Source organism: Delphinapterus leucas, chromosome 10, assembly GCF_059928025.1.
Source record: "Delphinapterus leucas isolate spDelLeu-1000000601 "Yukka" chromosome 10, BTC_Dleu_Yukka2, whole genome shotgun sequence".
NCBI classification, from domain to species: Eukaryota; Metazoa; Chordata; class Mammalia; order Artiodactyla; family Monodontidae; genus Delphinapterus; species Delphinapterus leucas.
In genome coordinates, this window is record NC_143138.1 from 83,666,520 (window position 1) to 83,694,338 (window position 27,819).

The following is a 27,819-nucleotide window of genomic DNA, read 5'->3' on the forward strand; positions in this document are numbered from 1 at the left end:
AAACACTTAAAAGCTGGTGGGCAGAGCACAAGTACCTAAAAGCTCCTAAAAGCTAACAAGCCCAACACTAAATTCTATCCTTTAATATGACTTCGGAGATAACTAGGCAATTTTAGCTTGGGGATACAGTTTTACATCCATTTGTTCAGTATATCAGAACGGTGGAAAAAAACAAAATAAGACACAAAGGAACAAGCAAAATAAAATCTGCTGATTAATTATTGTCATGGCAACGAATGACAGAAGTCAAATTTGCCTGTTGGAGAAAGTTTTATATAAATCGCAGGGTTATGTGATATCCACTCAAATCACTCCATTATGAAGACTGGTCATCTCTGAGTGACGGCGACGTAAAACATAGGTGATCAGTCAACATTTATGGCATTTCACTAAAACCTAAGTCTATTCTGGATAACTTATTTTAAAAAAAAAAGAATTATAGAGCAGGATTCGAGCCCCAGATTTCATAAAAGGAGTATCCTTACATTTACAACTTATATTCTGTCTCTTTTACAGTTAAGACATTCAAAACGTGGGGTAGCCTGAAAAAAGGAAGTGGAGCTCCTTCCACCAAGATCCTATAACATCTTGGAAAAAGTAACAGGATGGTGACATAAACACATGAGCCAAAATATCTTAAAACGATGCACCTCAAATTTAGGTCCTGACTTCTCAAAGACGTAAAATGAGGAAAAGAAACCAGAAAGGAGTAGTCAGGAATAACTTATTCTTTCTCCCGGAGGTTCACAACCCCAAAGTCGGGCCAATCTGCACCCCACACACCAAAAAGGAGAAACTGTTGCTTAGACTTAGAGCTAAAAGCAGCTGAAGATCCCTGAAAAGTGAAGCCCAGGGACTCTTGAGAAAGAGAGACGAGACTATTGGAGGCTAGGCCGCGACGCGACCCGAAGTCGCGGGCCGCGCCCCCCCCAGACCCTCCCGCGGGCGGAGTGGCCCAGAGGAACGGGCCGCGCCGTCTCTGCACCACGGAGGGCAGCGCCAGAACTCGAGGAGCTGTTTCAGGAGAGACGGCCATACAGAGCCCAGGAGGCGCGCAGCACCCGCTAAGTGTTCGCGACTGTTCTTCCCGTCCCCGCGGACTGATTCCGATACTGGGCTCGGACAGCGTCCCGAGCGCGCAGCTGGCCCGGGTTCGAGGGCCTGTGATGCGGTCGACGTGGAGGGAGGGCGCGGGGCCACGACCACCGAATCAGGTCCCCGTCAGTCCCCACCCGGGGCCACGGGCAAGGAAGGACCCAGGGCTGGGTTCTCCCTCGGGACTAGAGCAAAGACCAACTGAGAGGCCAGAGCAGGGTTTGGGGCCGGGCTGGGGACCAGGACTTGATCATTAAGTCCGTCGCTCAGCGAGGCGGGAGCCCCCACTCCCCCACCCCCGCCGCTTCACCTGTCGGTCTCGGAAAAGAAGCCCGCGGGAGCGCAGTGACGCCGCCGCTCGCGCCCTTACCCGGCTCTCCGTACGGAATGGTCTCGGCCCAGGCGCTCGGCTCCTCTTCCTGGATGTCCAGGACCCTGTCGATGGACTTCTGGGCCTGAGACAGGGCCTGCTTGGCGAAGCTGGAGAGCTGGGAGGCGTTGAACCAGCTCATATCCCCTCCTCAGCCGCCGCCGGCGGCGGCGGCGGCGGCAGCACCGAACTGTAAGGCCGAGGGACAAGTCGACTGCCGCAGACCCGGCGGAGGGTCCACGGAGAGCCTCGCCCCCTTCTCCACTCGGCGGGCCCTGTCAGCGGGGAGCCATGACCCCGCAGGTCTTCCCCGAGCCGGAGACGTTACCCTCAGCGCTTTCCTCACAGATGAGACGAACGGCTCAGACTGCGCAGGCGCTGGCTGCTTCCACGTACACAACCGGCAAGTCCCGGAGCCCGAAGTTCCGCCGGTAGACGGAAGAACCGAAGAACGTTGACGTCACTTCCTGGGGTCCAGGATGGCCCGTAGTTATGGAGGAACGCGGAACGGTTCCTATCGAAACTGATTCCAGACCTAGTGCGGCGATTGTCAGCCCTGGGCGGAATTCTGTGGCTATATCAGCAGGGGCTGATTCCTCCGGGAGGAATATGCGAGTTCTGAAATGAGTTCCTTCCTGGAAAATAGCTCTTGTATTAAGAGCTAGAGCCTTGCCAGCAATAATTGAACAGGGAAGTTTGGGTCTTGCGTTTCTCTTACTTAGCGTCTCCTCTGTTAATCAGTTATGTGTCAAAATGGCCTTAGGAAGGAACTCTGGGTTTGGGTCTAAAACTACCGGGCATCGTATGAAAGGACCTGATCCAGCCCATCTGATGCAAGCAAGTAAAAAGCCGTCTTCCACAATAAGTAACGAGAAATCAGGACAAGGGCACAATCTCCCCTTTAAGATACAGGTCCACTGTCGGCCTCAGTCAAAACAAACCTGGGAAGCATTAAAACTATTACTCTTAATATGTACTGTGCGTATTATTTAAAATACAACTTTTTTGCATGTGCTCTTCAAACAAATCAAATTGGTGGCCTTCCTAATCTAGTCAGCAGCTGTTTGGTTTGGCCCCCATAATATTAAAATTCTACCAACATTTAAAAGCCAGATTTCACAGAAAAATCCAGACATCCAGCTGATTTTGAAAAATATGTACACCAACATGCAACAGTCAGCTGCAGCAGTTGCCACTTTTGACTAATAATTTTCACTTCAATATGTCACAGACCCCACTATTCTAAATACTCTTCCTAATGTGGTTATTTACCTCACCTGTTTCCCCTACACTTAAGTATTTTACCACACTGCAAGGAACCATGCCATAAAGGAATTATTTTTAGCCAGATTTAAACTCTGCCCTTGAGAAGTTATGATCTTCTGATGATTTTATCTAACTTCTGCAAAAATTTGCATATTGAAACTTTTACAATTTAGTAATGTACACAATAGTACTAAGTAACTCAGGTAATTTCAAACAGCTTAGCTAAGTAGCCTGAAGAGGAGGTCAGGTTAGGCTTGGAATCCCTCCCTGTTCCAAGACTTCTAATTGGACAGCTTGAGGTAAATGACCTAAACTTTCTAAAACTATTCAGCTCTCAGATGAAGATATTATCACCTTCTCACAAGGCTACTTTGAGAATTATTGTAGCACCTGTATATAGCACCTGTAAACTGAACCTGTAACTTTTAAGGAAAGCATATACATTTATGCCATATGATTTTATAACGAAACAAATTATTTGTCAATATAGAGCTAGAAATAAAAATAAATGAAAATTTAACCCACTGACATGTAATCATAAAGCTTTTAAATAGAAAACTGCCATCCAAGTCAAAAACAGAGAACATGTACGACATGTTCCCACACTAAGATACTAAAACTCATTTTCAGTATTTATGCTTAATTTTGTTTTAAGCCTTAGTCCTTTAGGAGGGGGAAAAAAGCATTTTAAGAGGCGTTAATATAAAAATAGAGTCATTCCATTTCATTACCTTATTATGTTAGAGAAAATTAAATCAGTAGACACTTATTGTGGCTAAAATATTAATTCAAGTACCATAAAATTTTCCTATTAGTAAATCTGCTACATATTTAAAAATTATTTCTACCTTACTACAGAACTACTTACTATCCTTAATATACTTTTAAAAATTTCAGTGAGAAAAATAGACAATATATGATTTTATTAATAAATAGTGTGAAAGCATCAGTGATAACTGTTTAAACATTAAACTCTTTTAACATCCATGTCTAGGCTTTAATGTTGGGCATACTGGCCTCTATGGCACTGCAAGTAAACACACGAAAATACTTCCCATTTCCATGCACAGGTATTCAGCTATAACACCATTTACAAATTATTACGGACAAGATAACTTTTGCAATAGTATTCATTTGGACAGCCACAATTAAGTGAATATTAGATCAAGCAAGAAGTAGGCTATGTTCAATATGCTCTAGACGTCAGGCTGTAGTATTTAATGTTATTTAAAACTTAATTTTCTTATTTTTTAAAAGGGACATATTTTGTATATGTGGGTGCTCAAATGAAAACTGAAGAATGCATTCTTTGACCATAACAAAATTCATATACAAGAGGGCGTTTGCCTCCTCCTCTAAAAGAAGCAATTCATTTGCTCATAATCTCTCTCTCCAGGCACCATTTTCCATATTACTAATGAAAATGCTGACAAGCACCAACCCCGAAATTCTGTCTTCAAGGGAAAGTTACAAAGTTAAAAAACAGTGGCTCATTATAAAAAAAAAAAAATCAAATTCCAGCAACACTAATGCTAAAAATGACATCTATTAAATTTCTTAGCATCCAAGAAGTATAATATTTTCATGAGTTTTCTATTATGTGCAGATTTCCTTTCCTTAAGAAGTAAAATGAAGTTTGAACAGTACAGTCTGTGGTGTAGTGACATCAGCAACTGCCAGTTCTTGCCCATCAACGAGTCCCAATTCTAAAAGAAAAAATATACAATTAACCGAAGCAAAAAAACTCAACAAAATAGATAATACACACATATACAAACTATAAAGAATCCTGGGCTAGATAAAGATCAAAATCCAGTTCTCTTTATTTAATCAAGGTAGTATTATATTTGATTTCCTAGAGATTTTTTAATATTCTACTAAAAGAGCAATAAACTCTATTAATGTTGCTAAAGATATAAGTAGGATGGTAGCACCATTTAAAAGCATTAAAAGCAAATCTAGAAGAGGCATTTATTACTTTTACTGGAAAAAAAAAAGAAGAAATTGATTAGTATTAGTAAATATACTCATTTAAAATACCTTTCAATGTCTTGGTGAGATTTGGCCTTGTTCGTTCTTCAATAGAGGTTACTGACTAGAAAACAATAATGTAAAGCACATTAAGTGAAATTAAACTTTTAATATAATTTTGTGGAAAAAAATAAAAACTGAACACTGATCACCTGTAAGTAAAGTGTTCTATTTTTTCCCTCTAATGTGGCTGTGATAGCTGGAGATTTCATCTGCCTAAATTATAAGAAAAACAAAGTCAAAGATCACTTTTTAAAGTTTTAAAGTCGCAAAAATTCTTCTACAACATAACAAAAGTCTTGAACACTTACAGAGAAGCACTATTGGTTAGATAATCCAAAACCTCCTGCAGTTTAGCTGATGGAGAAAACTGAATGTTTTGAGGAAGCTGGCTACAAGCTGGGCAGTTTTCCTAGATATAAAATACAACACAAATCACAGTGGCACATGTACCAATAACAGTCTCTTTATAATGAGGAAATGAAAATCAAGTTGTTTTAACAATCATGCATATTCCCTATGAACAATTTTTTATGTTTTAAAACCTGCTTTTCCTAAAGGGCCATTTTTCCTAAATTATTTTGCTATACAGTATTTATTTCAGGATACAGTATTACAAAAGATATATCAGTAAGTAGGGTTCTGGAAGTTAGAAAATACTTAGAAAGGGTGTGGGCAATTTCATTCACATTTCCAGCCAGTAATTAATATTTAAAAATCAGGGACTTCCCTGGTGGCACAGTGGTTAAGAACCCGCCTGCCAATGCAGGGGACATGGTTTTGAGCCCTCGTCCGGGAAGTCTCACATGCCGTGGAGCGGAGCAACTAAGCCCGTGCGCCACAACTACTGAGTGTGCGCTCTAGAGCCCGTGAGCCACAACTACTGAGCCCACGTGCCACAACTACTGAAGCCCACGTGCCTAGAACCTGTGCTCTGCAACAAGAGAAGCCAGCGCAATGAGAGGCCCACACACCGCAACGAAGAGTACCCCCTGCTTGTGGCAACTAGAGAAGGCCCGTGCACAGCAGTGAAGACCCAACACAGCCAAAGATAAATAATTTTTTTTAAATAATAAATAAATAAATAAAAATAAAAATATGCATGATCAAAAAAGTTTTCACGGGCTTCCCTGGTGGCGCAGTGGTTGGGAGTCTGCCTGCCGATGCAGGGGACACGGGTTTGTGCCCCGGTCCGGGAAGATCCCACAGGCCGCGGAGCGGCTATGCCCGTGAGCCATGGCCACTGAGCCTGCACGTCTGGAGCCTGTGCTCCGCAACAGGAGAGGCCACAACAGTGAGAGGCCCGTGTACCGCAAAAAAAAAAAAAAAAAGTTTTCATTAGTATACTATTACTAACCTTTCTCTCTGCTTCAAATGTGTACGTGTACAGTCCATCTACATCATTGAATACCAAGTAATTATTAAGGGGAATATATGCACTGTAATGAAAAAATGTTCATTCTTATGTAATTGAGCCAGATCAAAACACAGATTTACAAATATATTAAAAATGAAACCCATTACCTTGTGGCTATTTTAAAAACCTCAGTGGCACACACAGCTAAAGCGGAGAGAAAATAAAGGTGCTTTAACTCAATGAACATTAGACATTTAAAATTAGAAGTTTTTAAAAAGTCAGTTATAAATCAGTACAGATAAATTTATAAGGTTATTGATTATAAAATAAGTAGATAGAAAAATACATAAACACTCTTATTTGTAAAAACTGAGAAAGTAACATTTTATATTTGTTTTGTATACTCCAAATGATAGAGTACCACCTCATGTTTTTCTCCCTCTTCTTCAGATAACTGTGCAGCCTGTTACACTGATTACAAAGAAATGGCACTAAAATGTTCCCTTATTACAGAGCACTTTATCTATGATATAATGTAAGAAAAAATATATAAAGGGTCCAATAGCTTGTTTTGTGGTTTTGGGGGCAGCTTGATTATACCGCCATCCACCCAAGAAGATAATCAAATTCCCAGAACACCAGTTTTCTGAGATCAAGTAGCTGCAGAAATATCAATTTAGGTATTGAATCAAAACCTGAAGGAAAGAAAACAAAATTAAGTAGTGGCCATTTTTCCTCACCTGCAATGACTGCATTTGTGGAAGCTACTGCAGGAATGATTCGTTTTACTACCCCTGAAAAAATATACTGATTAAAATGTGGTCATTTCTTTTAAAAAGTAGGTATCTTAAATTAGACAATATGATGATTTAATATCATTTTCCATAACTTGATTTTGCGGGCTTTCAGGTCAGAAAATAGACTTAAGCTTAACAATGAAACAACCTTCTTTCACATTCACATTATTTTCTGTCATGTTCAGAATCTTAAGCAAGTTACAGTAGGAAAGAATAGTAAATTCTTCACACTGTTTCCTATAAAGATGAGACAATAATATATTAATAACTGCTAAAAATTAGAGTGTTTATTTTGTTCCAGGAACAGTATGAAGATTAAATAAAATATTACGGAATTTTCATAACATCATGTTAGTCTTATCACTCTGATTTTAAAGATAAGGAAAATGAGGTTGAGAGAAATTAACAACATCCACAGCTATACACCTCACAAGTGATGGGGGGGGTATATGAACCCAGCTCTGCCCTAAAGTGCATAACTTTAGCCGATACAGTATACTATACTTTTATAAGTAAGCTTTGAGTAAAATAAAGTAGGAGAATAACAGTTACCTAATTTTTCCTCATCTAATAGTTTTAGCTGTTCTATTCACAAAAATTTAAAACAAATAAAAACTGTGCCTAATCATTTTGTTTCACTCTACAATATGGACTACACAAAATATTAAACGCAGTTCTCTATTTCTACCCCACTTTTTTCATATCAGTATCCACAAATTAGGAATGAACAAAGCCCCACCTTAAACCGTTTTTTAAGTACAAAATAAACATTCTGTAACTATATTTGTACTGTTCATTTTAGAAAAGCAAAAATTCAGAGAAAAGTAGCCATATTATCTTAGAGTGTGAGACAGCCCTGAAAGATGTGTTCCCAAGACTTCAGGTGTAGGCAGGTTTTAAAAACTTCAAAAAAAGGGAAATATCTAAGAAGGCGTGAAAGGAAGGCAGTTAAGTTTGGAAAGCTGTTTTAAAAAGTTAATTCTGAAAGAAGAAATAGGGAGGAGCTAACCTCATGATTACTGGAAGCTCTCCAGTGAACCACATAGAGCAGGACGTACTGGAAGAAGGAACAGGTAGTCACAAACAGGGAGGAGTTGAAGAGATGCTGTCCAATAAAAGCAATGTGAAAATGATAAAGATACGCCCGTCCCCCACCCCTTTTCAAAAAATCTGGACTTCACTTCCAATTTGGCTTCTGTACTCCTTGTCAAGGCCCTCCATCCTCAGGCTGAGAAGTACACACCAAGCCTTGCTAAAAGGTATGGAAGGATAATTGAGACTACATATTGAAATGAGTTTATATAGTTCCTGATCAGGACAAAGAGAATTCATTTTTTAATTCAAACAATTAGCAAATAAATATACACTATATGCCAGACACTGTTCTAGGTGTTGAACAGAGGAGCAGTAAAAAAAAAAATTATCTGCTCTTACAGTGATGGAGGAGTCCATTAGACTGGATGGTCAGGGAAGGCCTCCTTGGGGAGGTGATAATGTGAGCTGAAATCTAAACCATGAGAAAGACCCAGCCATGCAATGACCTGGGGAAAGAGCAATTCTGTAGAGTAAACACCAAGGGCAAAGGTCCCCAGAACAGGGATGAATTAGACTGTAAGTATGAAATATTCTTCGCATAGAAAAACAAGGCTACCATTAGTTCTGAGCAATTATGAAAGGTAAAATAGTGAATGGCTTAGAAGTCATTTTCAGTTGAATGATCAGGAAATGGTGCAGTTCATACCTAAGGGATAAGCAGCCAACCCTGAGGGGAATCCAAGGAAGGGCATTCCAGGTGTTAGGATCAGAAGTATTAAAGCTCTAAGGTGGGATCAGGCTTAGGATCAAAGCAGGTCAGAAGAGGGGAACAAGGAGTGTATAAGAGCAACAAGGAGTGTATAAGAATGGAATTTTCAAATGACAAACCAGAACATTAGTAAACATAAGGAAATAATCACAGGAGAGAAATGGAAGATTTTCACAAAGACAAAGCTCTTTCTGGTGAACTTGATGATCTTGGACAAAATTCTAGGAAGGGTGAACTGAGAGTATCTACATTAGGAAACAGTGATCACTAAAACTGAGCATTATAATTGTTCACTGAGACAAGTCACAAGACTTAGTTACTGTGACTAGCTTTGCAACCCAAGGAAATGTGGAGGATAGGCTTCTGGAGAGCATCTGGAAAGGCCTTTCATGACATCCTTGAGAACAAGACAAAGAAACATGAGGTACTCAAGAAGCTATGATCAACAGAAGGAGATAAATCTAAAAGGGCCTGACCAGAAGTATGATTCAGATGTCTGTTCTCAGCTAGTTTAGTCTTGTTAAAATTTTTAATTAATTATTTGGAAAAGAGATAAAGGATATGATTATCAAAACAACGAGTGATATGAAGCTAAAAATACACAAGTTGGCAGGCATAAAAGAATATACATATATAAAGAGAGAAAAGCCAGTTGAACTTAAGAATAAACTTATAAGGACCTATACTTGAGTATAAAAGAAAAAACTACCACCCCCCATAACTGCCAAATCTGTAACAGGGAGATGTGGCTTAGCAATTGTATATGTGGAGAAAACTTCCAGCTTTTAGCAGGCAGTATCCTGAAGAATCAAAAGTAGAGCATCAATGTAAACAACAACAAAAACTAAAAAAGTCTGCTCTCCTCTAAGACTGCATCAATAATCAGAAGTTTATCATACGACCCATCCTAGAGCACTGCATTCTCACCTGGATAGTTAAGAGAAGTATGGATAACTAAAATATGGTTAGAAAAAAACATGATGGGAACTTGAGTCATGAAACTTGTCAAAGGGTTAAAGGAACTAGGAAGGTTGATGGGAGTGATAATGATTTGGAGGGTTCAAGACGTTAAGGGCTATTACTTAAAAGAGAATTAAATGTATATGTGGCATACTCTGGGACAATACTCAGACCACACTAAAGATGGAGGTTTCTGCTCAATGTACAGAAGAATTGTCTTAACCATACTTTCCAAATGTGAAATAGACTGCCCCAGGAAGGGATAAATTGCTCTTCAGCAAAAGATGAAGTGAATAAATGGCTCGACCTGGATGATTTAGGGCCTCTTCCAACCCTAAGTAAATAAGATTCAATGATTTTATTAAATTCCTTCTAGTTAAGAAGTAGTATGGATTCTAGTAAACTCAGTTCCCTCCTACCAAATTTGGGGCACCTTTACTGAATCCCAAATGGATAGTACTATCTGAAATCACATCAATTATTTCCCCCAAGGCATCCCACCTCCTGAAAAAGGGATCATCCTAAGATCATAATTTACGACAATTCACTAACTTACCTTGAGTGAGCCTATATGTAATACCCCTAATGTTATATTGTGATGCTCTCTCCAGGGATTTTTGGAAAATCCACTGAATGTGGTCAGGATCATCGCCGTCTAATGGAACCCCTTCTGACAGAGGAGAAAAAAAGGAAGGGAAGACAGAAACATGTAAACATAAATCAACTTATTTTTAATGTAATTATCCAAATAAATAATATAGACAAACATTTTATGTAATTATGGATTATGAAATTAGGTTTATTACCTCCAAAAGGCTGTTCCTTAGGCCACTGCAATATCCTTACATATTCAATACAGTGTTCTGGTAGCCTGGGCATCGATGCAATGGTGCACATAGGAAAATTAACCTAAAACCACAGTTTGCCTTTTTTAGTGGATTTTAAACAAGAAATTACTTTAAAATGTAACTTCTAGTTATGATCTAGTTTGTAACACTTTCTTATAATTCATCCTAGCCTTCTACTTACAGAAAGAAAACATTTTATATCATTAAGAATGCTTCTGAAACTAACACAGAGGATCTGAGTCACTTCACTTAAGTTGATCTGCCTAAAAAAATAGGTTTGCCCTATATTTACAAAGTATATATATAAATTTAAGCTTTGTTAGAACATGGGAAGGAAGGGCTGAATAAATTCTCAAATATGAGTACTCTATTATGTTTACCTAATATTCATATCTGAAGATATAAAATTAGCCAAAATAAAAATAAATTCACAGTTAAATCAATTCCAAATAGATACTAATAAAGTTATTTATATTTATAAATCAAAATTCTAAATGTCCTTTAAAGTGGGTATGTAAATTAAAGAGCCCCATCTTTAGAAATATCATTCTTATCCCTGGTATCTTTATCTCCCTGAAACAATACAGGCAAAGACCAAAGAAAATAGATTACAGCTCTATCCCAACATATAACTTTGTAATTGATCTCTTGATCTCTACTCTCCAAAAAAATGTAATACAAATGAATTATGAGAACAGTATCAAAATGATGATATTCAGTCTATATTATATCTTTCCTCAAACACAGCAAAATTTCATATTTTATCATCTTTCTTCTTAGCATGATTTTTAAAATATGGTTACCCCTAATTAAAAATCCTAGGGCTTCCCTGGTGGCACCGTGGACCCCTAATTAAAAATCTTAGGGCTTCCCTGGTGGCACAGTGGTTAAGAATCCACCTTCCAATGCAGAGGACACGGGTTCGAGCCCTGGTCCGGGAAGATTCCACGTGCCGCAGAGCAACTAAGCCCGTGCGCCACAACTACTGAGCCTGCGCTCTAGAGCCCACGAGCCACAATTACTGAGCCCACGTGCCACAACTACTGAAGCCTGCGCACCTAGAGCCCGTGCTCCTCAACAAGAGAAGCCACCACACTGAGAAGCCCACGCACCACAACAAAGAGTAGCCCCCACTCAGGACTAGAGAAAGCCCACACGCAGCAACAAAGACCCAATGCAGCTAAAAATAAATAAATTTTTTAAAAAATCCTAAATATTGACTAGTCTTAATAATTCAATCCTTATTCTACCCCAAGATACTATAAAACAGATGTGGGTGCTTTTGTGATTACCTGTGGTGGGTACAGTTCCAGTGTGCATTCAACACAAGCAGTCATTCCAGGCAGAATCACCCGGGCATTTCCTTTAAAACCTTCTGTCCCCCCATCTATCAAAGGGACAATGGAGCTTGGATCTAATACACCATCTTCATAATTTAGAAGAGATATCTAGGAAAATTATTTGAAGGGCTTATAAGGAGAGGGGGATAAGAATTCAAAAAAAGGGAAATGCTATCTAGTAATTCTGTAAATCAACCACATTATTGAGTAATAATATAACAAACCAAGGGATTACATTAGTAGCAATTTACATCCTCACCTGAAAATTAATGACTGGCAATAAACAGTGAACTACACCTATTACTGAAAATTGAATAAACTCTGATTTTTCAAAAATATGACACAAAAGTCTCGTTTTTAGTACGTTAAGAGCAGCAGGAAGAACTTCAGAGAACTGTAAAAACACTAAGTCTTTACCAGCATGCCATTTATCCATCTTCTGGCTATGACAGAATCCAGTCCACATACAATTATATGAAATTCTACAAGAAAAAAAATGCAAGTTAAGTTTTTTAAAATGCTGCTGCACGAAATAAGTCACAATTTCTAAGAAACAAACAAAAAACCATTTTTCATTATAAAACAAACAACACACAGCTTCTACTCCTTGAGTAATCCTTACTCAAGAGAGCATATAAAAATGCACCTAATGGTGCCAACTAAGAATTAAAACGGTGCCATTCTCTTTTCAGTCAACAACATTCCTGAAAAGCCAACACCAAGAAATGAAAGCAAATAAAGAAACAGCCTTCAAATAGCTAGCAATCTTCAAACAGACAGCAACTAAAAAATAGTAAGAATTTAGTGAGAATTTAATTTCAAGTGGAAAACTTACGTCGATAGAAAGTGTCGTTAAAATCCTGAATCTTGTTGAAATGTCTGAACATAAGTAAAGGAACTTAAGCTGCTAAATTTTTAACTTGCAAAATGAATTCAACAATTCCATAAGGATCAAATTATAAATGTATATTTAAAACAAGACATAAGTCATCAATGTTCAAAGCAGGGGAATTCAAGGAATCTGACAAAATGAACACAATCCCACCCCATGAAAAACCTTTTTTCTAAACACTACTCTCCCGTAACCACATAAAGTAGTTTCTCTCATCTCCAAACCTCCATATCATTATAACTGTGTCTCTGTTATACTTTCTACTCTGCTTCAGTTCTTATATAAAACCATAAGCCCTGGGAAAACAGAATGTGTACCTTCAACCACCAGCACCAAGCAGAGAGGCAATAAACATTTGTTTAGTGAAGGGAACAGGCACATTATAGTTCCCGTTTAGAAAGGGGATTTTAGAAGTTAATTTACTGCACAAATTAACACATTGTACACCTTAAGTTTATACACTGTTGTATGTCAGATATAGTCAATTAAAAAAAAGTTACTGCAAAGCTAATTTTTAGAAAACATGTTTCCAATAGCTTTTTCAGGTGCTAATGATTTGTTATTGGTTTTTTTCCCTTGGAGAAGGGGAGAGATGAATTTTCTTCCTCATTTAACTCAGTTTTCCAAGACTCTCTTTTTACCCAACCCACACCATATCTGCAGGCTTCCCCAGCCTGGAGGGTGCCAAGGGAACCCCATTCAAAATTGGCTGTGGGTGTGAATCACAGTAGTTAACATTTGAACAGCATATATATGCTAAAAAAAATTTTTTTAATTTTTCAAATGAAGCAAATTTGTTTAGTAACATATAAATTACACTCCCCTAAAACAAATCATGCATTACATATTTTAGAAAGCAAAATGGAGAAAAGAGGGACAATACATATGTTTGCCCTAGATTTTTTTTTTCTGGCCTACAAATAAAGTTATAAAAAATACATTCAATTCTAGCCTTCACCCACTCAGACCTCTGTTCCTTTTGAATGCCAGGCAACCAAGAGGCATAAGCTGCAGCTAGAACAGCTAGAAAAGGTCAAAAGAGAACCAGAGCAAACACTGGAAGAACAAAAATTGGAGACGCAGGAGCCAGACCAAGAAATCCCACCTCCTGGATTTCTACAAAATACCCAAAGTTTCCCAGATCTTAATAATGGGGGTAGACAAAAAGTGTGCACACTTTTTCCCCCCTCTTTCTCCCTATATGGACCTGAATTTGCAGTGTTAAACTTTTTATTTTTGCAAAGATAGTACACAGGTGTCCCATATTTCTTTCACCTGGTTTCCCCCAACAGTTACATCGTATATAACTATAGTACAATATCAAAACCACAAATGTAACACAGGTACAACGTGTGTGTAAAGTTCTGTCATTTAAACACATGTAGATATGTGTAGCCACCACAATTAAGATAAACAACTATACCATCACCAAAAATATCTCCCTCCTGCTACCCCTTTATAGTCACACCTATCCCTTCCACCACGCCTAATCCCTGGCAATCACTAATTTGTTCTCCATCTCCATAATTTTGTCATTTGAAGGCTATAAAAATGCAAACATACAATATATGACGTTTTAAGACTGGCATTTTTCATTCAGCATAATGCTCTTGATATCCAACCAAGTTGTATTTCATTAGTTAGTTCTTTTTTTACTGCTCAGTATTATTGTACTGAGTACAATAGTTGTGTATTGTATATACGGTATTAACTGTACCACAGTTTAACAATTCACCTACTGACAGATGTTTGGGTTGTTACCAGTTTTTGGCTACTGCAAATATAGCTGCTATGAACATCTGAGAACAAGTTTTTATGTAGACATAGTACTCATTTCTCTAGGGTAAATGCCCAGGAATGAAAGTGTTGAGTCGTATGTAAAGTACATATTCAAATTTTTAAGAAATAGCCAAACTATTTTCCAGACGGCTATACCATTTTATATTTCCCACCAGCAATGTACAAGTAATCCAGTTTTTCTGTATCTTTGCCAGCATTTATTATTATTTTTCATTTCAGCTACCCTAATAGGTGTGTAGTAATCTCATTGTGATAATTTGGATTTCTTACAGCTAGTGATACTGAACATCTTTCATGTGCCTTTTGTTATCTTTTTTAGCAAAATATCTCTTCATATTTTTTGTCCATTTTCTATTTGCACTGTTTATTTTTTACTTTTGAGTTATGAAAGTTCTTTACATATTCTTGATGAGTCCTTTGTCAGATAACTACTTCCTAAGTATTTCCCGTGTGTAGCTTATCTGTTCATCCTCTTAACAAGATCCTTCACAGAGTAAAAGTTCTTAATTTTGATGACGTTCAATTTACCACTTTTTTTCTTTTATGGATCATGTTTTAATGTGGTCTAAGGACTCTTCATCAAGCCCTACGTCCCAAAGATTTTTCTCCTACATTATCTTCCAAAGTTCTGCAGTTTTACATTTTATACTTAAACCTATGATCCATTTTGAGTTTATTTTTGTAATTTTGATGTTTGAGATTCATTTTTTTGCCAACAGAATTTAGCGAAGAGATTATCCTTCCTCCAGTGAATTGTTTTTGCACCTTTGTCGAGTATAAATCGGCCATATTAGCACATGGCTATTTCTGGTTTCTCTATTCTGTTCCGCTGATCTGTGCCAATCTCTCTGGCAATACTACACACTCTTGATTATTGTAGCTATATAATAACTCTTGAAATTGGCTAGTGATTCCTCCGACTTTATTCTTTCTCAGTATTATCTTAGGTGTTCCTTAGCCCTTCTCTATGAATTTTAGAATAATCCCATCTGGAGAAACAAAAAAAATTGCAGGAATTTTGATAGAAATTATGTTAAACTTGCATACAAATTTGGGGAGAAGTGACATCTTTAGTATGCTGAAGCATCCAATTCCTGAACACAGAGTATCTTTCCATTATTTAGATCTCCTTTGATTTCTTTCATTAGCATTTTGCAGTATTCAGCATACAAGACCCATACTTATTTTGTTAAGTTTACACCTAAGTATTTCTCCTTTTTTTGGGTGGCTGTAGATGGCACTGTATTTTAAATTTCACTTTCCATGTGTTCACTGCTAGTACAGAGAAATACAATTGATTTTTGTATGTGATTTTTGTACCTGTGGTATTTCCAACATAACAAATCCCATTTCCCAAATTTCTATAAAATACTAAAAGTTCCGGGCTTCCCTGGTGGCGCAGTGGTTGAGAGTCCGCAGGCCGATGCAGGGGACACGGGTTCATGCCCCGGTCTGGGAAGATCCCACATGCCGCGGAGCGGCTAGGCCCGTGAGACATGGCCGCTGAGCCTGCATGTCCGGAGCCTGTGTTCTGCAACGGGAGAGGCCACAACTGTGAGAGGCCCGCGTACCGCAAAAAAAAAAAATAATTAAAATAATAATTAAAAAAATACTAAAAGTTCCCTGGATCTAAAGGTATGGAAATCAACAAAGTGTGAACAGTCCTTTTTTAAAACATATTTCTTATAAAAATATATTTACTCTGACACACCTTCCATTTAACTAATAATATACTGACTCTTTACTTTGCCTGCTATGGTAAGGCGACACGAAGACTAATGGGGGGCTTCCCTGGTGGTGCAGTGGTTAAGAATCCGCCTGCCGATGCAGGGGACACAGGTTCGAGCCCTGGTCCAGGAAGATCCCACGTGCTGCAGAGCAGCTGGGCCCATGTGCCACAAATGCTGAGCCTGTGCTCTAGAGCGCGTGAGCCACAACTACTGAAGCCCACGAGCCTAGAGCCCGTGCTCTGCAATGGGAGAGGCCACCGCAATGAGAAGCCAGTGCACCACGGCGAGGAGTGGCCCCCGCTCACAACTAGAGAAAGCCCACGTGCAGCAATGAAGACCCAATGCGGCCAAAAATAAATAATAAAATCAAATAAATAAAGTTATTTAAAAAAAAGATTAATGGGATCCAACCTACGAACTCAGAGTCTAGTAGAGGAGATATGCAACTGAAACTGAAATTAAGGGCAATAAGGCAAAATAAATGATGGCACTGGCTACATTTATAAAATTTATATAACCTTAAAAAGAAAAGATTGGTAGGACATTAAACTGTTACCAGCAGGTATCACAGTAATAAGCTCACTGCTGCTGCTTATTTTCCTTTTGCTTATCTGTATTCTCTATGTTAAACATCTCCTGTATAATGATAATAATAATAATAAAAAGCTTCAAAAAGTTATGTATTAAGTAATTTATTTGTCAAAAGGATACGGAACTACATTGCAATTAGGAACTCTGTCATTTAGAAATTCTGCAGCAACTTCAGCCTTAGGTCTTCCAACATCTTTAGGCCTACAGGAAAAATTATATTTAAATTATCATTCACAATATAAATCTAGATTATCTATCTATATAATCTACTTTCACACATAAAAATATCCACGGTGAGTTTATTTGGAGGCTATTTAGAGGAATATTTTTACCTAAGTATTTCTGATGAAAAATTAGTCATTCAACACTAAATGTCAACCTTTGTTGATATTCCAAATTAAGTATTTACAAGTATTGACAAGTCTAATTAAGTATTTAAGTAAAAATATAAACAGTGCTTTTTTTTTAAGGTAAAGCATAATAACAGCATGTTTCCTAGCCACTTCTCACTGCTGTGTTTCCCAATGCAAAAAATTATCCCAGATCCAGAGATTTCCAAGTATTTGCCCTAAACCCCAGAACTTCAAGGTGTTACTATGCAGGTCTTGGCTGAAATAAATTCGAGAGGTCCTAGGGATGCAAGAACGTTCACTTATCCCCTTCTTCCCATGTGTGCTGATTAAGTAGTAACTTTTGTGCCCCATAAGAAGCCATAACCATGTTTTTGAAGGAATAATTCCAAAGGCATTATCTAAAATTGCAAATGTTACCAATATTTTCAAGAAGGTAAAACTTAAAAGACCTCAAAAGGTCACTCCTAGATAATAACCATAGTTACAGACAGGAAAGGACAGGAATTCTCTCTTCTAACCTCAGTACAAATGGTATTTTCTTTCCTAATATTTCCTCATTCTCCTCACAGAAACAAATCACTCCCTCATGTATACATAACAAGTTCTTCATTACTACTTTTTCACAACATATTTTTGGTTATATACATAGGTCTATCATACTAGACTATGAACAACTGGAAGAAAGTTACCATATTCTTACCTCTTTGTACTCCTTCCTACTAAGCACAGAATAAACACTTTAAAAATAAACGAATATTAAAAAATCAATGTGCCTAATAGAAATCATATTTTATTTAAAATTGGAATTAAAAAAAAATGCTTTACCAGGTCAATTTTCTCCTAATACAGCAGTATGCTTTTTTGACTCAAAACTTCTGATAAGAGGTTTTTGGTTTTTTTTTTCTGATGAGAGTTTTATTCTGACTTTGTCCTAACTTGCAATAAGAAGAGGCTGTAGCATAAGTCAAGCAACTTGATTTCAGTACTGCATTCAACTACTCTGGACAGAGCTGTTTAGGTATGTAAAGATGATAAAATAGAGTTTCAAGAATCTTTTAGGTTGTGCATTGTATGTGCTTTCATAATAGATCCCAAATAAAAGAACTCCTAGATGGTTTCCATGGGAGCTGCAACTTTATCATTCCAGAATTAGGGGATTAGATTGCTCCACCTAAAAACTGCACTTTGAGCAAAATGGCCTTTTATATACATCATCCTTGCAGGACACTGTGGCCTAATTACCTAACCTGGAAAACAAGTACCTACCCTGGGGTTTGCTCTGAGATTAAAAGAGGTTCTATAGATAAAGAGCTTAGAAAGTACTTAATATATCCTAAGCACTCCACAAATGTTAACTGTCATTATGATCTTCAATCATTATTTCAGCCCAAAATTAAAGGGCATGGCCTATTATCAATAACCAATTTGGTGGTGTCTTTTTTTTTCCTTTTTCTTTTGAATTTTATTTTATTTTTTTTTTTATACAGCAGGTTCTTATTAGGTATCCATTTTATACATATTAGTGTATATATGTCAATCCCAATCTCCCAATGAGTGGTGTCTTTTTTAGAGCAGTCATACACTAAAAATTTGTCAGACTGGAAAGGGCCCACAAACTTTTTCTATCAAGAAAAGAGAAATTTCGAGGTTTAAAAAAATAAACAAACGAAAACCTTAAAAGTTAAATGTAGGGTTCACACAATTACAATACTTTATTAACTTGACTTAGTTTAACCCATCCTTCAATCTCTTTAAGATTTTCCACAAACTTAATTTTATCTTTTCTGCTAACCTAACCTCATCCTGCATACCTAGAACTATTTGAGTGCTTTCTGTCTGTACTCTATAAGCATCAGAGAGAGAGGAAAAAAGTCCTTATCTCTCTGTATCTATAGTTCTTTGATTAACAAATAGATACATTTATCTAAGCCATTCAAGCCCCTAAATGCTACATACTAAAATTTATTAATGAACTTTTCCTCATATCTGCATATAAGGCCTACTTCCAGTTTTTAAAGTCACTTCAAACAAGCTGCTCTTAGATTACCTTCTCTATGTCATGTATGCCTAAGGTAATTATCCCTCTTTGTTCCATTTCACTTGCTCCTGGGTTTCCTCTCCTTAACTCACCATTTTCTTTCACCTTCTATAAAAAGTTCAAACTCTGTCACAACTTCATTGCCCCAGAGTCACCACTCAAATCTTGGCTCGTAAGTCCCCACCACTATATCTCACGAGGGCCTAATACATAGTTATGGTTCTCTTATGAAATCAACAGAAAGAAAAGAGCTGCACTCATTGTCTTCAGGGCACAATCACCCCAAAATCACATACACCTTTTGTGGATTTCCTTAAAAACAACAAAAACATATATTTGCTTACAAAACTTCTTTCACCAGAATGCCCAAAATTTTGCTGCAAAATTTTACCTAAGATGGGAGAGTAATTATTTTCTTAATAAAATTAGTGCTATCCTCTCAGTGGTTTTTAAAATTATTAAACTGCAGTGTACTCAAGTTCAAATGATTATCACAATTTTAAAATAAGATATTAAAACTTACCTAAATAAAAATTGCCTATTTAGATTGGAAACATCTATAGTGTCCATGTCTATAACATGAATCTGTCTAAAACCAGACAAGGCCTGTGGGAATAAAAAAAATCCAATTAAGCAGAAGTTTCCTCACATCTGAAATTTTAAAATTTCTTTTCAATGGTCTTAAATCTACAAATTCTCAATAATAAATTCTGCACAATCGTTTTCAATGGTTAAAGAGTCTTACAAGATATATAAAATTCAGGGTTCTTGTAAAAGGTCAAAAAAGTGTAACTACTCAGTTTTAAACAGTCCATATCCAAAAGAGAATAACTCAAAATTTCTATAGTTGTTTCATAATCCCATAAACACGTCTGTAAAGTTTGTTGCTTTCCTGCTGCTGCTGCTGCTAGATATTTTAATTTTACTAGTCTTACTACTTAACTGTATTTGCTATTCTTTTTCAAAATATTGTTAAAAGTAATTCCTACAAGCTTTATCTTAGTTTACATAAGCATGCCGCCATTCAGGAATAACTATAAGATTATATTATAAACACACACACATATGTATATACACTGCACATGTAAAAGAAATATCTTAAAAGTAGAGTCAAGAGCAAGCAATCAAACAGCTAGAGAAAAGCAACGAACTCTTGTGTTTCAGTGATAATGCCACATATTTTAACAGTACAACCACTGTTCAAATTTACCAGCAGAAGCAAAAGATTAAAAAAAAATAGATCTCAATAAGCAATTATGCTTTTCTGGTCTTGGTCAGTTTACTTATGTAATCAAATTGAATCACTTGGCAATAATTTCCCCATTTTTCTGCCCCTCTTTATAGCAAGAAACTCTCAAAAGAGTTGTCCATACTTTCTTTCTCAAAGTCCACTCTTGCACTTGCTGTAAACAAGCTTTCACTCCCATCACTCCACCGAAAACCACACTTGTCAGGTCATCAGTGACCTCCACGTTGCCACCTCCAAAGACCAGCTCTCAGTCTCTCTGACATGACCCATCTCAAGTGTTTGCCAGGGTGTGGATCAATTCCCCTCCTGAAAACACATTCTTCACCTGGTCACCCCACTCATGAGAATATGAACACTTTTTAAAAATTGGTTTCCCATTCACCACACTCATGAATTTTACTCCTAATTTACTGGCCAGAATTTGGAGTGCCCTTGCGCTTATTAGCTCTGGTGATTTCAGATAATCTCATAACATAAAGCATCATCTAACAGGTATCTCAAACTGTACAGTTTCCAGAACCAAAGCCAATCATTCTTGCTCACCAAAACCAGCAAATCTGTTTTTTGCCCAGCCCCCCTCACTTCAGTGAATGCCAACTCCATCTTTCCAGTTGCTCAGGGCAAAAACCTTATCATGTCATCCTTGACTGCTCTCCTTCTCTTATGTCCCACACCAATCCATCAGCAAATCCTGCTGACTCCATCTTCAAAACATATCCATAACCCGACCACCTCTCACCACCTGCAGTACTACCATCCTGTTCCAAGTCACTCTCACCTCTTGCCTAGATGACTGCACCTTCTAACCAGCCTCTCAGCTTCCTTCTCTGTTCTCAACACATCAGCCACAGTGATCCAAGTTAAAGCCAGACCGAGTCAACTCATCTGCTTAAATCTCTCCAATGACTTCCTGACTCAGAGTAAAAGGCAAACTTCTTACAGTAGCACCTCAAGCCTTTTGGGATACTCCAAGCCCCTCCCATTATCTCTGATATCCTCCTAGAAAATGCCCCTCCTTCCTCACTTCTGCTTTAGCTATAATGACCTCCTTGCCTTCCTGGAACATAAACAGTTATGCTCCCACTTCACAGCTTTTGCACCTGATATTCCCTCTGCCTAGAATGTTCTTGCTCACCTTTTTGCTCAAGTAGCACCTTTTTGTGAACCCTTTCCCTTCCCGCCAGGCTATATATTGATATCTTCCATCCTTCCTTTCTCCATAGCATTTATTACCATCCGACATACTACATAGTTTACTTGTCTTTTCCCTTCCATTAAAACATAAGCCCCACAAATACAAACACCTGTCTTGTTCGATGCTGTAACTTTAGCATCTAAAACAGTATACAGAGAAAGAGGCATCTAAAACTGGTACACAGAGAAAGAGGCTGAATAAATATTTGCTCAATCAATAATATTAATGTCATACCCTTTTTTTTAGAATGAGCCTTTGGGGGCTTACAATCAATTGAAAAAACATGTATGTATATCTCTTTTGTACTTATGTGTGAAACAAGCAAAGTAACAAGTGGTAAAACCGAAAACACTTAGTTTTCTTCTTTTTTTGAGTAAGAGGTTATTACAATGCAATAAATAACAAGGCCACTCCTAAAGTTGCTGGATGACTACTCCTCAGATCTAATCTCCAATTACTTTACATTTAAAATTGGTATCTATCACATTTGCAAATAACAGCTTTGGAAAAAGTTAACTATTTAGGGGATTTGTGCATACAATTTGTGCATACAAAACCACTGCCCATCCTCCATAAATCCTTTGGTTCTCATGCTGCAAGGGTATTTATGTCTGATAAGGTACTGTCATTTTGGCACCCTATCACAGAGTATATCATACATGCTGCTGTTTATTTTGTGAGAGACTTGTCTTTCCAATGATATTTCAAATTAAGGACACAGATCATGATGGCTTACAATGCCCACAGAACCCAGCATAGCCGACTACCATGAAGCGTATTAAGTTTTTGCAGTCTCACTAGGAGCGATGTTAGTGTTTCCTAGCAAAATTAATGTGGCTGTTTATATTTAAACTTTGCTCCCAAGGCTGACTTTTTAGGTCCTTCATTTGCCTGTTATCTGCTTCATTTTCCAAGAAGCCTACTCTAGCATTTCCACTTTCCCACATACTAATCATAAGGCTGGCATACAACAGCTGCACATCAATTCTTCCCTTATCCATTTTTGCTAAATAAACTGATAAAAGTCTTATAAAGAGCTACTACTGTAGTTATCAGAAGTCAATGAAATGGAAATTCCCTGGTGACGCAGGGAATTCCCTGGTTAAGAATCCGCCTGCCAACGCAGGGGACAGGGGTTTAAGCTCTGGTCCGGGAAGACCCCACATGCCGCAGAGCAACTAAGCCTGTGTGCCACAACTACTGAGACTGCATTCTAGAGCACGCAAGCCACAACTACTGAGCCCACGCACCAAAACTACTGAATCCCGCATGCCTAGAGCCTGTGCTCTGCAACAAGAGAAGCCACTGCTATGAGAAGCCCGCACACCGCAACGAAGAGTAGCCCCCGCTCGCCACAACTAGAGAAAGCCCGCGCACAGTAACGGAGACCCAATGCTGCCAAAAATAAAGAATAAATTAATAAATTTTTAAAAGTCAGTGAAACTAATTAAGTCACAAAGTATGTATTTCCAACCAGTATACAGAAACAGCTTCACTAAATAGTACCCTCTCTTAAGACAATAGTCATTTAAAACAGACTGACCAAAAAAAAGGCTTAGCTCCCCCAAATTTTATGGGTATACTACCATATGGTCTTAAAAAAGTTACTATATGATTAGATCATGTAATGACCTAATGGTTCAGTGAAACACCTAAGAACTGATGGCCTGGATTGGATTCCAGGTACATCACCATAATCCAGAAAAAACTTGTCATTTAACATCCCTGAACCTGTGTCTCCCCTCTATATAAAATGAGACAGTGTCCTATCTACCTAAGTGGGTTATTTTGAGGGACAAAAGAAATAATAAATTCTTTGAAACTACATGTTAAATATGAGTTACCAGTTTTGTTATTTACTTCACTGAATTAATGAGCTCTCTGCAAGAGGAAGCACAAAGATTTGTTGGATAAAAAGCAGAGAAGAAAAGAGAAGTAAGAATTTCTATTAACAACTTTATAGCCGAGGACTTCAGGGCTTAAAAAGTTAAGTTACATCATTGTTTTAATTACTATCTGGAATTTGACCTGCTAAACTTATCTAACAAAGGCTCAGGAGAAACGGTTAACAATCATAACAAAGAAATGACAGAAAAGGAAAAAGGTTTAATTATCAGAAAGAAAAAACTTCATATTATATAGTTATATTACCAGATTTTTCAGGAGCTCACATCCTAAGCCGCCAGCTCCAATGACTAGAACTTTACACGTATCTAACAAAAACTGGAGAGACTGTAAAGAACGAAAAGGCATATTAAAATCTAGCTGATAAAAACCTTAAGTAGCATCAATAAAGCAACAAACCATAAAATAGCTTCTGAGGTTTCCATGAAAAATGCAACTGACGATAAAGAACAGCCTCTGTAGTTAGTAAGTTATATTAAATTTATGAACAAGGTAGAACCAGAAATTCTATAACCCTAACGATTTCAGAGTTCCAACTTTAATGTTTTTAAACTGACTTTTATTGTATGAAATTAAAACGGTATTTCTAACAAGGAAAACTATGCCTAGTTAAGAGTAGTCTTTTTTTTTTTTTAACTTTGAAAGGGATGGAAAGCATCAAACTCATTTAACTGACTTCTTACAAATAGAAAAGTGTAAAAATTTTAAGAACTGAAGATCAAGCACTGCATAAGGTGTTTAGAGGTCTTTAAAAGAAAAAAGGCAAGGGCTTCCCTGGTGGCGCAGTGGTTGAGAGTCTGCCTGCCGATGCAGGGGACACGGACCGGGAAGATCCCACATGCCGCAGAGCGGCTGGGCCCGTGAGCCATGGCCGCTGAGGCTGCGCATCCGGAGCCTGTGCTCCGCAACGGGAGAGGCCACAACAGTGAGAGGCCCGCGTACCGCGCAAAAAAAAAAAAAAAAAAAAAAAAAAGTCAAGAACAATAATAGCTGCTTTTGAATACAGTGGGTTAAACTTACAAAACATGAGATGACAGGAAGAAAAAACAGACAAAGCTCTTAGAATATTGCCTATCAGCAGAAACAACCACTTAACAGAAGTATCTTAAATTATTAGGCTAAAAAAAAATTTTCAGAAGCACAAGAAAATATGTTGGATTATCCAAAGAAATGGAAAATACTGTCAATTCTGTCCAAGATTCAAGGAAAGAAGAGTTATTCAGATACGACACCGAGTCAAACCCAAGAGTCTGAACCTTAATTTTAGGAGCAGCACAATACTTCTATTTCAAAACATCTCTTCCTCAATACAAAAGGACATAAAGTTTTACTGTAAAATTTACTGTAAAGGAATATTTCCTACCTTGTAATAAAAAACAAGTTGTTTCTAACTAACATTTGCTTTAGGTCAGACACTACCAGTTCCAAATTCTATTCCTCTATTATACAGAAGTCACATATTTTTTATACTTTTTAACATGCAATTAATTATATTCAATTCTAAGCAAAGATGCTCATTTCAAATAAACTTCAAAATTTAAACAAGCACATCTATATTCCTGTGAAAATTAAATTTCTCATAGCAGGGCTAAAAAGGTGTGTCTCAAAATTAATTTTAAACCGGAATTTTAAGTGAAATATAACTTAGAATTTTAAATGAGGTCATAAAGTCATTTTACTCTTGAAAATTTTCAACATGTTACATGAGAAATGTGAAAACAACTCAAATATTAGTCATTCAAATAAAATCAGTTGCAAATATTCCATTTAGTATTTCAAGGTAACTTACACAATTTTATTAGTATTTTTATTATAAAAGTAAATTAAAAAGGAAGCACTTTATTGTTTTTGAAACATAAAACTATTAGAGGAGTTATTTAAAAATAAACGTTTCTCACTTCAGTGCTCGGTTCGAAATCAGGGTGTGTGAAGGGTCCAGATCGCTCGAGGAACTTCTTTACATGGTTCCAGCGACCTTCCCAGTCTCCAGTGTCCCCACACCCACCATCAACAGCCATTCTGCACAGAACACAGTAAATTCAGCTGCAAAGATCAGTATGAAAAAGCCACACCTACAACTATTATGGTTTCCCCAAATGAAAAGGTAACGACACCAGACCTGCTCAAATAAAAAGGGTAATATTCCATGTGGTTATGCTTATGCTTTTACTGTCTTTTCTTGCTATTATACAGTCTATTTAAAGGTAAGAACTGCACATGTTTGAGGAAATAAGTCAGTCGACATGTTTCTGGGTTCCTAAAACAACCTAAGATCAAACTTGGGATACTGGTCAATCGGTGAGAAATGGGCTTTCTAAACATTTGGAATTTACTAAAGATCACTGCAAACTGCCCAATCTGTTCTATGAACACACTTGGAACAGGAAATATAACCTACAAGGAAAAACAAAATCCATAAAAGCCCTCCACTTCCAGAATCCTAATGCTTGACATCTAACACAATTCATGTGTCCTTTCCAAGTCTGAAAGGTGAGACTTGAAGATTATTTTTCATGAGAGGAACTTTAACACATTTTTCTCTGAGAGGTCCTAATTTTCAAAAAAGAAGCTCTTAGGACTATGAAGTGGTTTCTGTTGCCACTAAACACAAAGAATGTTTTAGGTTATAATTATGCCACAGATCGGCATTACCATCTAGAAATCTTTTAGAACATACAACTGAGTAACGAGGGACTCCTCTAACAAAATACAGGTATTTTCTACTCATTGCAAGATCATGTTTCATTGTGATTATTTTTAATTTTCAAATTTCCTATAATCCCACAATTTCTACCTTCAAACATATTAGTATATCCAATTTTTACAAAAGGGACCAAGTATTGCCTAGCAATAAAGACCATAGGTTTTGATGTCACAGCTGGGTTTGGTTCCACAATTAATAGCATTGTGACCTTGAGCAGATTACTTAACCGTCATAAACCTCATCTGTAGCTTGTTTGTACCTACTTCTTAAGGTCAGAATGAGGATAAAGAGATAATCCACATAGGCGCCTTAGTACAATACTTGGTATATAGTAAATATTCAAATTGTGGCTGTCATTTTAAAGTGGAGAGGAAATGAAAGGTGGAAAGAAATGTGAAATTAAACTTGTTCCAAGTCCTCTTGCAATTGAAATTCAACTTTCTGAGGAAGATACCTAAAGACTCTAAGGCCCTGCTACTGGGAATTGGCCCAGAAATTAATACTAACTCACCACGCCCACTGCAAGAGTACTTTCTTCCCCTCCCACATAAGGAGGAAGAAAAAATATGTGGTGTTGCCCAGGATGGAAAACACTTCGTTTAAACCTGTGTCACCTGCACAAAACTAAGCATCTGATATGAAATAAGGTGTGTAATTAACGGAGAAAATAAGCTCTTTGGAGTCAACACTCTCCTTTAAGAGCCAATGATTTTGCACAAATGATTGAAGTGCTTAGTACAATACCTGACATAAAGTTCTCATAAAAAGTTTGCAATTAATACTGTTGTCTCAGTGTTTACGAAAGGCCCAAAACGGCCTAGTGTCCATTTCATGTGTTTTAGTAAGACTCCCTTCTCACAAGGTCACGGCTCTGACAATTTGGGATGGAGGAAGAGCGGGGCGCAAGGGTCCTTCCGCAAGACCTTTAAGTCAAGCACCCCGGCGGGCCGGCGCGGGATCTGTGCGCGCTACTCGGGCCCGGCGCCCGCCCGAGACAGAGACCAGGAGGGCCCGCCGGGCCCCTGGGGCTGCGGGCGGGGCTCGGGGGATGAGGCGGCGCAGCCTGCGCTCCGGGTGCCCCCCTCCCAGCCCCCCGGGCCCGCTGCGGCTGGTCCCCTAGGCCTGGGGTGGGGGGAGGCGGGGGTCCCCGGAGAGGGCCCCGGCCTCCCGGCAGCACTAACTTCTCAGCCAGCAGCTCCTCTATTCTCCTTCTTTTCTTCTCCCTAAAAGAAAGAGAGAATAAAAGAAGGGTCAGCATCACGCTACACACTGGGCGCCGCGAGGGGATGAGGGGCGAGGGGACGGGGCGGAGGGTGGCGGGGACCCCGGGTGGAGGCGACGACCGCCCACCGCCGCGCTCTCTCACAACCCAGCCCAGCCCGGGGCGCCTGCAGAACCCGGGTACTTACGGCTCCTCGCCATCCGCCATATTGTTCTCCGCCTCCTCCCAGGAACCCCCACGGCGGGAGGAGCGAAGGGGCGGGGCGAGGCCGG

At 38.2% G+C, this 27,819-nt stretch overlaps 2 protein-coding genes across 7 annotated transcripts in view; both read right to left on the reverse strand.

Annotated features, from left to right (window-relative positions):
• Positions 1 to 3,535, reverse strand: part of TMF1 (TATA element modulatory factor 1) — a 35,279-nt gene extending 31,744 nt beyond the window's left edge. For both annotated transcript variants that reach the window (XR_016394742.1, XM_022572588.3), the window contains exon 1: positions 1,466 to 3,535. Coding sequence is in view for 1 of the 2 variants with exons in the window: in XM_022572588.3 (XP_022428296.1) it covers positions 1,466 to 1,607 (142 nt within the window). In the remaining variant the exon portion in view is untranslated. The remainder of the gene's footprint in view (positions 1 to 1,465) is intronic.
• A 93-nt stretch (positions 3,536 to 3,628) lies between these two features.
• UBA3 (ubiquitin like modifier activating enzyme 3) lies at positions 3,629 to 27,812 on the reverse strand. 5 transcript variants are annotated; one of them, XM_022572591.2, is made up of 18 exons: positions 27,735 to 27,798; positions 27,507 to 27,548; positions 25,520 to 25,640; positions 23,868 to 23,948; positions 19,796 to 19,878; positions 17,002 to 17,082; positions 12,704 to 12,747; positions 12,286 to 12,350; positions 11,821 to 11,976; positions 10,487 to 10,589; positions 10,237 to 10,350; positions 6,860 to 6,913; positions 6,287 to 6,323; positions 6,120 to 6,201; positions 5,074 to 5,174; positions 4,915 to 4,978; positions 4,772 to 4,826; positions 3,629 to 4,437 (listed from the first exon to the last, which is right to left on the reverse strand). In XM_022572591.2, the coding sequence occupies exons 1-18, from the start codon at positions 27,752 to 27,754 to the stop codon at positions 4,349 to 4,351; spliced, it is 1,392 nt and encodes a 463-aa protein (XP_022428299.1). In that variant the 5' UTR covers positions 27,755 to 27,798; the 3' UTR covers positions 3,629 to 4,348. The 5 variants fall into 5 exon arrangements, with proteins under 5 accessions (XP_022428299.1, XP_022428300.1, XP_089775672.1 ...); XM_022572592.2 differs by lacking the exon at positions 27,507 to 27,548 and having other exon boundaries at positions 27,735 to 27,812; XM_089919546.1 differs by lacking the exon at positions 23,868 to 23,948 and having other exon boundaries at positions 27,735 to 27,799.
• Between the last annotated feature and the right edge of the window lie 7 nt (positions 27,813 to 27,819).

Excerpts from the sequence above, each read along its gene's own strand:
- UBA3 (XM_022572591.2), bottom strand. The coding sequence starts at position 27,754 with ATGGCGGATGGCGAGGAGCC. Across the intron at positions 12,351-12,703 it reads TAACGACACTTTCTATCGAC|AATTTCATATAATTGTATGT; the intron begins GTAAGTTTTCCA and ends TTTTTCTTGTAG. Across the intron at positions 6,202-6,286 it reads GTTTTTAAAATAGCCACAAG|TGCATATATTCCCCTTAATA; the intron begins GTAATGGGTTTC and ends TTTTCATTACAG.